This window comes from Cebidichthys violaceus, unplaced genomic scaffold (genome assembly GCF_023349555.1).
Source record: "Cebidichthys violaceus isolate CVI_PGR_0920_01 unplaced genomic scaffold, fCebVio1.0.p SCAF_27, whole genome shotgun sequence".
Taxonomy (NCBI): domain Eukaryota; kingdom Metazoa; phylum Chordata; class Actinopteri; order Perciformes; family Stichaeidae; genus Cebidichthys; species Cebidichthys violaceus.
In genome coordinates, this window is record NW_027176450.1 from 1,029,032 (window position 1) to 1,038,413 (window position 9,382).

Genomic DNA, 9,382 nt, shown 5'->3' on the forward strand with positions numbered 1-9,382 from the left:
AAGTCCCCTATCAATGAATGTCTATACTTCATGGTGGTATTAGTACACCGAGTAATGTCATTTTCTGGCAGTAGATTATTCAGGAGATGCTGCGCAGTGCCACCTGCTGGGCCTATAGGACCGTGCACTCGGGGTGGCACTTCTACCAGCATGCTCCTCTTCAACTTCTGTGACTTTGTGACCAAATCCATGTATGCAGTACTTCCATAACAGCATCTGAACTGTTGCCATGCTCAAAGGTGGCAATGCCAGTTTGACTCAAGTTCACCCTGAATTGCAGCAGACTCTCACCTCACAAAGCTCTACTAGTCATTGTCAGTCATTACAACTTGCATTGGTCTAAACTAAAGTAACGACTACAATACATATGAACACTAAAAAATGCATTTCCTACAGAAAATCTCCAAGACCTGAGTATGAGAGAGAAAGAGAAAGAGAAAGAGAAAGAGAAAGAGAAAGAGAAAGAGAGAGAGAGAGAGACAGACACAGAGAGAGTCAGACTCTCTCTCACACACACACACACACACATACACAGAGCATTAGAGCGACAGAGACATACAGACAGAGAGAGAGAGAGAGACACAGAGAGATTCAACATCTAAAGATTTGAATCTGTTAATAATTTGAAAAGTAGAGAGAGAGAGATTCCATAAAGAACTCAAAAGTGATAAACCAATCAAAAACAGGCAGAAACTGTTTGATGTTTAATTGACTGATGAGAATCACCTTTGAGTTTCTGTGTCTGAAAGAGTCACTGTTGGCCACAACTGGTGATAACACAGGGAAGGTTCTACCTGAACAATGGGCACATCATCTGAAAGACCATAGAAATATCCATGTTTTGATGTATTGATTGTTGATGAAAAGTGAAATGTGTGAGACTTATAAGGGCTACACTTTTAAATGTTTCAATAAAACAAAAGAGCTAGATTCTAGAGTGATTGTTGGAATGCTGATTCAGCATTCCAGCAAGTAAAGATACTGGAAGTTATCTCTTTGACCTCGTATCTCCTGTTTATCCAGATAAACACAAGGGCCAACTGTTGAATACTGACTGTCTTTAATCTTTCTCTGAAAAATGCATCACAATGAACTCAAAAGGTCTTCAATGCTGTGTCTCTAAGTGTGGCATGGCTTCCCGGAACCCTTCAAGTGAAATAGATATGATCAAGAATGTTTTGATTTCTCAACACCCTCCTTTTCTCTGCGTTTCCTGTCATTCAGTTCTTAGTCATGCTCACCGTGCTCATCTGCACCACCCCTTCTGCTCTACCTACCGAAATATACTGTAAATCACTCCTCTGTTGTTTTTATTGGCTTGTTGGTCTGTTTGTGCAACTTGTCACCGGGCTTTGGCCTTGACACCGACAGTCAGTCCTGGGTGTAATTGTCATGGGAACATGGCACCGACGTCGTACCCACAATTCACAGAGAGCTCTAACTTTTACAGAGTAACAAGAACAGAACAGAAGGGAACGACCTTGTTGTGTGTTTCGGACTTGCAGTCCACAGTGCAATGCAATTCAGACCTTACGTATAAATGTGTGTACTCAAAATTTCACACACAGATTAAACATTAAGCCTGGTATCCCTCGAAGGGAGGAGTCTCTCTGTGGTTAAAATAAATGTTTGGATTTACAGCACTCCCTCTGTTCCATCCCTCTGTGGGAGACTGCTGACCACATGGGAAAGAGACACAAGATGAGATCAAGTGCAGGTAATATACGTAAAACCTTTCGACATTTCCTAATCTTTGTTTGCCAGCTATCTCATATGAGCCGTCTTACCCATGTTGTCCTTAAATTTCATCCTGATATGTTTTTCCTCTTAAAATTCTTCTCATGCTTGTGCTTTCTTTGTATTCTACTGTGGTGCATTTAGGATCAAACTGAGATTGCAGTTAACCAACCATTGCCTATATGTCTGATGAAATATAGATTTTGAATACAACACTTAATTTCTATTGCTTGAATTCAATCCATCCGTTCGGAAAGTGCTAAATAGAAAGAGAAAAAAAGGATATTTCTAATTGTGATCAGCATTTACAAGTCAAAACTCTCAGCTTATCAAGCTTCAGCAGCTTGTCTTTGTGTTTATATAGAGGACCACTATGCTCTTGGACATTAAAAAGAAGGTTTATGGTCGGGAAAAGCAAACAGTGACCTATTTTCTGCATTAGCAGTCCGTGGTATACGCTATTCAGCTACTGAGATGTGATGTGAGAGATGGAATTCTTGTGGGGGCAAAGAGTTACTAATTGTGTTGCATTATCATAACAGTTGGTTTCTATGTTACACTGTGACAGCACAACACGGACTCAGTGTCACTGACATGATGAACTAAATTGATAAGCAGTGTGAGGACAGTGGCGGTTCACTGCGTCAGCTGTGCTCCTGCTAACAGCCACGATATGGAGATGAGCAAATTTAAGTGCCACAAGGTGTTACTTCTTTCAGACAGGGACGGCCGACGAGCATTATCATATAGATTGCAATGAATGTTATAATGATCACTAGCAATGAACCTGGAGGCAGCTGCACGTTGACATCCCCGTAGTCTAGATCTGGGAGCAAAGTTGCTTCAACAATCCTCTCTCTGCAGCTTCTGTTTCAGTACAACAAGCTTCAATAAGTTCATCAACAACTTTTCAACATGATATTTTATATGTGAATTATTTCTTATTTAGACAATTGCCAGCATATTTGTATTCTGTGACTCTCTCAATGTGAAATAGTCAGAGTGTAAATATATACACAGTATATTATTGTAATCTATATATTTGCATCTGGAGAATAGCAAGAATTGTGTTTTATTCTCATTAAGTAACAATTTAGTATTAACACATGCATCTTGCAGGGCATCAAAGGAGAGTTGCAATTCATGGTTAATTGAACAGAATCAGAAAAACAGTATAAAACAATACTGTCTGTGTAAATGTGAATTTTACTCTTAGACACAGAAGAGACAACCGCATTTACACCAACGGTGAACAGGACAGGGCCCAAAATGGATCCCTGCGGCACACAACCTGGATATTAGAAAAGAAGGAATGAAAATTAATGAATAAATTGTTCAATAAATGTGCCAGTCATATCCCTTTGTTTATTTTTTAAACCCATGAAATGACAAAAAACAGTGTTTTTGAGGGCTGAAGTATATTTTTCTCTGACAAAATAATCTAATCTAAATTGTCCTGATGCAATAATCCACTTATGTAAAAATGCTGACTGCCTGCAGGCCTTGCCATGTTTTGATTATTTACCTGTCACATATTCTTTGGACATTTGCAACGTTAAGGTTTTGAATGTTCTTTGATTCCTTCCCCTTTGAGAGAGGCCAAAGACTAAAGATAATTACATAAAGTCAACCCCGGGTTTATGGCCTCTTACCTGATACTTAAAGTCAGCTGCTATGTCATCAGAGGCTCAAACGTCAAATCTTACTGTAAAGTTGACACAGTTTAGTAGACGGAGACGCGCAGACGTTTACAGAGCTGTAAGTTCAGATTAATATACCATCATGTTTGACAGTTAATGATCATGTCTGAAACAAGTTGCTAAATTTGCAAAAATCTGATCTGGGTGTGTGGTATGAGTAGCAATATTTGTGTAACTATGGTAATTACAGAAATGTGTGAATATTGAATTTCACAACCTGAATGTTATCCTGCTAAAGCTATTAAATCCATGTGATATCTGTTTTTCAAGGTTTGGTGGAAATCACAGGGTGGACAGAGTAAGTCTGCTTGTCCTTTAATTGTTTGCTCCAATGTTCATACCTTTTGAGATGCACTCATTATTTCAGTGTCAGTTCAAACTTAAACGTGGACACTATACTGCTACTAAATAACAATGTTAAGATGATCAGGCACAGCGTAGAGCAGAGTTGGACATTTACCCTGAAATACAAAATTACACATTCATGTCTCCCCCAAAATCTAAGTATATACAGCTCGTCGTAAACTTTGAAAATTGTGATTGACTTGGCTTGGCATGATGACTTTTGGAACATAGTAATCTTTAAGACTTTGGGCCCAAGATAAGACCTGCTGTTCACAAATAAATGCTGTCGTTGCAGTGATAATAACAGGTGAGGCTGTGCAACTAACATGCACAGTAAGTGTAATTTATTTGTAATTGATGGAATTGACCGATTACTTTCATTGAAATTTGGCATTTGTATGCATTATATCCTTAAACTTTAAATTTAGAGGGTCATACACAAAAGTAAAATAGTGCCCTTGATTTTCTATATTCCTATACCTACCAAATTATCACATTTAATATTCATTAGTTTGCGACTAAAACTTCAGTCAAATGTTTCTAACTTCTCCTTTTGCAGTAAATTTACATTTAATCCTAAAGAGGGAATAGACAACCCAGTGATGGTCACCACAGAAGACACAGGTAGACGCATTTCTAAAATATCTTCTGTGTACGAGACCGTGAGATAACTCTGCTCTGACGTCACTCTGTCTCTCTTCCTGGCTCAGACTCTGTGTGGACACTCAGCCCGCGTCTGTGTGTCCTTCAACAAGAGGAAGGGGAGTCCTATGGCTTCCATCTGCGGGTGGAGACAGGACGCCAGGGTCACATCATCAGAAATGTAGTGTCAGGAGGGGTGGGGGGGCGTAGCGGCCTTCAAGATGGAGACAGGCTTCTGGAAGTCAACAACTGCTATGTTGACGATGTCTCTCACCCTGAGGTAAGCTGATCTTCCTTTATTACTAAAGTGACAGAAGGACTGATTCTAACTGGAGCTGTTTCTTCTTTTTAATGAATTAGGTGGCTCGGAAAATAAGGCTAAGTGGACAGCAGTTATGTTTATTAGTGTTGGATGGGGAGCAGTATGAGCAGGCTGTATCCCGAGGTCAAGACCTCCAAGGTCTGGCCAGAGCTCACAAGGGGGAGGGCCGCAAACCTCCTAGACTCTGCCACATCACTAGGGATCCAGCCTCAGGTTTTGGCATCAACTTCATGCCCGTGAAAGGTAACGCCGCCCCTGGTAATTGCGACAAGTCCAAGATTTGAGATTCGATGTCCAACAGAAGGGCGTGTGTTATTCAGTGGCTCCTCCTGTTTGTGCTCTGTAGGAGAGCAAGGCTGCTTCTCTGTGAGCCTGGTCCCGGGAGGTGCAGCTGAGAAGGCAACGGTGTGTAAGGGAGATCGCCTGGTGTGGATGAACGGAGCAACGGTGTCCGGCCTCACACACTCTGCACTCAGCAGGATGGTACGAAGTCAACCTGTTTTCATAATCAACACTTAAAAAAAGTAAAGTCACAACTGTTTTGCTGTACTTTGTTTTGGTGTTTACCGTTACAAGATTGAAGTCATCATGACCAGCCTTGTCTAGCAGTCATGAATAACGTTCTGCTGTAGATGAAAAAATGTGGGGATCACATCACCATCTTAGTGATCGATGGTGAGAGTGAGAAGAACTACATGCAACAGAGGATGCCCATCCTGCCCACCATGGCGGTTCCACATGACCTACCTCACAGGGCCAGAAAGCTGCACCTGGTCTCCGGGCCTGAGGGGTTCGGCTTCCTCCTTCGGCAGGAGAAGGTGCCTTCGGGACGCACATGTGAGAGGACGAAAAGAGGGCAAAAAGTCAAACACAGGCATTCTCAACTCAAGTCTTTCACTTAAATATCGGTGTGTTTTTTTAAAATAATAGTTCATGTGCTGCGTAAGATGAACACTGGCAGTCCAGCAGAGCAGGCAGGTATGCAGGATGGAGAGCGGCTGCTGGAGGTCAATGGGGAGTCAGTGGAGTCACTGACGCATGAGGAGATTGTGGACAGAGTGAGGCTGAGTGGACAACAGGTCTCCCTCACCACCATCACTTTCCAGGGGCTGGAGTTTTACACCCAGGTGGGCATCGCTTTCTGGATATGTGTCTTTTTCAAAAGAAATTAATTAAACCATAGCTGAGCATGACTAACATCCAGATAAAGATCATTGTTTACCATTTCTTTGCTTTACTTTGCAGTTGGGTCTGTCACCTCTTCTCTTTATTGAGGATGGTGCTGATGAGAGAGAAAAGGAGAGCAGCGTATCTGCCTTTGCAGCAGAGCAGTCACCACAAAAGGAAGTGGGTGGCTTGTGCAAGCCCAGGCACTGTTCTCTCCGAAAAGGGCCGTTGGGGTTTGGCTTTAACCTGGGCTGTTTCCCACAGGGTCCTGGGACCTTCGTCAGCCAGGTAAGGATGAAATACAACATTACCTTGTTACTGAGGCAAAAAGAACTAGAAGAGAGCAGGCCAGGATATTATTATTGATGGTCAAATGTGGTGATAGATTTAGCTTTTTTTTCCCTGTAGGTTGCTTTTGGGGGCCCTGGGCAGAGTGCAGGATTACTTGATGGTGATGTGGTGATGGAAGTCAATGGACAAAATGTGGAGGAGAAGCATCTGGAGGATGTGATTATGCTTGTGAAGGAAGGAGGACATTTCCTTTCCTTACAAGTCATGGAGAAGACTGGCTACAACAAGTTGAAGCAGACTGAAACACCAAGAGATGTCAGTGACAGTGAGGTAAACAACTTTTAAAAAGATGTTATCTACCACATAATGTGTTTACACGTTTATCAATTCATCAGTGTCATATATCCTTGTTTGTATCTCAGCAGGAGGAAGACAGTTATGAAATATCATCTTTGTGAGCGTCAAAGACATTCTGAAGATATTCAACTATCCCATATGTCTACTGAAGACAATTCAAACTGAACTGATGAAGAAAAACTTGCCAGACATTATTATTATTATTATTACATTGGTCAAGATTGCTTTAATCGAATTAGGTTTTATAACGGAATCCGAAAGATAAAATAAGCAAAATGAAACTGCAATGACGTCAGTTGAAGAAATGTTGTAGTGTGTATTTGTGTAAGATATACAAATGTATTTTGGTAGTGTATTATACATCCAGTGATGTAAAACATTTAGCCAACAATTGCCGTATTTGGCAGATCAGATGAAATAAAAATAAAATAAAATGCTCCACGTCTTAAAGGACCATAATCTATACTATATTTCTTATTGTGCAAATATGAATGGAAACCAGTGGCTTTGTAAAATTAGAAACACATTTGTAGATCTAAAAAGTTATCATTTTGATCAGCAGTAATGTAAAGTACTGGTGATAACTGAAAATAAAAACTGGTACTGCCTTTATGTTGTATAATAATTCCATTGTTGTTGTTGGAATGAAGGGTTGTGTGTTTTACGTACAGTATTAAGTATAAAACATTAAATATACAAATCTTGCAGAGTGTTTGTTTATTGAGAATTTAAAGCTAACAGCAAATATAGTAGTGAAGGGGAACATTGTTGTACAACATTTTATCTGTGTTTCTGAATATTCACCTACCACTTGAATATAATCGAGCCGAATGCATAACACAAACACATAATCGATCCTTGTGAAAATAAACGAAAGCATGACGAGATTCAAGTTTCCAGACAAATGAAAAAGTGAGAATGTGCACAGTAAATGTTTCAGCAAAATTTAACCATAACCCAAGATTTTGATGCAACTGATCTGACCTAATATATTATTATAAGTGCATTTGACCGTGATATCATTTGGTGGTATTTGGTGGAGCTCTTTGCTGATTTGTGATCTGATAGATGGATCATGTCCTCTCCATTCTAATGTGAGTCTGTGAGTTGTTGCTTTCATCATTTGCCAGTTATGCAACCTTGAAAGGTAGACCGGAATGTTTCATAAATTAATACCTCAAATCTTCTTGGTGAATAGCCAAAGCTTATAACTGGGATAACTATTTAAATAAAATGTCTGCCACTCATATACTTTTAACTCTATTTAAATGCCTCTTATTGACAATTATCTATTTCAATAAATATGTGAACTATCAAACAAACAAAAAGAAAACAATACTGCAATACAGTTCACTGCACCCTCTAGTGGCCATGTTACAAAAATGTAGTTGTTTAACGTCACTCTAATGAGCTGAATTCTGTAACTGATTTATAAGGTTTAACACTGTAGGCAAAGTGAAAATCAAATTGTATTAAAATTCTGGAAACGTTCAAATGTTACCTACGCCATGCAAACATATAATTTATAATGATAATACTACATTTAATTTTTTAAGAAGCAGCTTTTTGTTTTTTATGCTTATGTGTTGCTAAGAAGCTGGGTCACTTAGGTATAGGTCCATCATTGTTCAGAATAAAACGTTACACCCCTAATACACACTAATAATGTTCACACACGCCCACTGAAAATGTGTGCGCATGCACTGAAAACGGGTTCACAAACGCACTGAAAACAAGCACACATGCACTGAAAATGTTCACACCAAGCACACAGGAGATAGCCTACTTCAGTGTGGAGGGCTATCTGAGCGTGTGCGTGTAAAATCATTTCGGTACGGCTGGAAGTTGTTGTAGTGTAACAGGAAGGCAGGTAAATGTAAAACTTCCGCTTGCAATGCAACGACTTCCGGTGTACTTGGGACAGCCAAATATCCTAGAATTAATTTTGCACCAGCAACAGGGAACAATGGCGGAGGAGAAAACCGGAAGTTGAAATTTCGAAATACTACTATTGTTGAGTCACTGAAAGTAATTTTAGGATGTTTTTAGACGAGAAATTAGTTGTTTACGCATCAAATCTGTGGTCAGTTTGTCAAGATTCAGCCGATTTAAAAGTATGCTCCAATGATTTCAGAGATGCTAGCGGGGCCGGCAGTAAAGCAGCACCGGGGGGGTTCAGGGCTCACGGTACCCGCCGAGAACAGCCTTATCTCGGCAAGTTAACGCGTCATTATCGCGTTAACGCATTAATTAATTAACGCCGACAATTATTTTATCGCGCATTAACGCAGTCTAAATGCAATACACACTGTTGATGCCAGCAAATCACCCAATCAAACAAACGGTGGAGGGAGGCTTCGGCAGACTACGTTGGATGCAGCGTAGAAGTATAGATAAACAAAAGCAAGACAAGCTAACAAATGCCACAGAGAAGTGAATAGATACAAACTGCAGGCGGTTAGTATTGTGGAAGATGTCGGTCTGAGGAACGTTCTTAGGATTGCAACGAATGACGGCACGTATGAGCCTCCCTCAAGAAGAATACACAAGTTGTATGAAAAGGAGAGGACTACAAAAGCGACGGCATTACAACGCGCACCAACTGTTGCTCTCACTGGAGACTACTGGACATCGCCGGGTAACCATCATCACCTCGGAGTTACTGTGCATTATATTGATGAACAGTGGGAGCTGCATTCACATGCTCTGACTGTCATGAAAACAGAAGACAGACATTTTGCTGAAAAGTGCGCGGAACATTTTATTCATGTTGCACAGCAGTGGAACGTTTCAAATAAAGTCAGCACACTGAGCACAGATA

At 40.4% G+C, this 9,382-nt stretch overlaps 1 protein-coding gene across 3 annotated transcripts; it reads left to right on the forward strand.

The window, feature by feature from the left end:
• The first annotated feature begins 1,641 nt into the window (after nucleotides 1-1,641).
• Nucleotides 1,642-7,266, forward strand: nherf4b (NHERF family PDZ scaffold protein 4b). 3 transcript variants are annotated; one of them, XM_068721400.1, is made up of 12 exons: nucleotides 2,850-3,495; nucleotides 3,708-3,735; nucleotides 4,078-4,115; nucleotides 4,342-4,406; nucleotides 4,493-4,704; nucleotides 4,785-4,989; nucleotides 5,093-5,229; nucleotides 5,379-5,583; nucleotides 5,677-5,873; nucleotides 5,992-6,201; nucleotides 6,322-6,534; nucleotides 6,627-7,266. In XM_068721400.1, the coding sequence occupies exons 4-12, from the start codon at nucleotides 4,385-4,387 to the stop codon at nucleotides 6,660-6,662; spliced, it is 1,437 nt and encodes a 478-aa protein (XP_068577501.1). In that variant the 5' UTR covers nucleotides 2,850-3,495; nucleotides 3,708-3,735; nucleotides 4,078-4,115; nucleotides 4,342-4,384; the 3' UTR covers nucleotides 6,663-7,266. The 3 variants fall into 3 exon arrangements, with proteins under 3 accessions (XP_068577499.1, XP_068577501.1, XP_068577500.1); XM_068721398.1 differs by lacking the exons at nucleotides 2,850-3,495; nucleotides 4,078-4,115 and adding an exon at nucleotides 1,642-1,717; XM_068721399.1 differs by lacking the exon at nucleotides 4,078-4,115.
• The last annotated feature ends 2,116 nt before the right edge of the window (nucleotides 7,267-9,382 follow it).

Coding starts and splice junctions, on each gene's coding strand:
- nherf4b (XM_068721398.1), top strand. CDS start 1,684: ATGGGAAAGAGACACAAGATGAGATCAAGTGCAG. Junction 4,705..4,784: donor ACGATGTCTCTCACCCTGAG/GTAAGCTGATCT, acceptor TTAATGAATTAG/GTGGCTCGGAAAATAAGGCT. Junction 5,230..5,378: donor ACTCTGCACTCAGCAGGATG/GTACGAAGTCAA, acceptor GTTCTGCTGTAG/ATGAAAAAATGTGGGGATCA.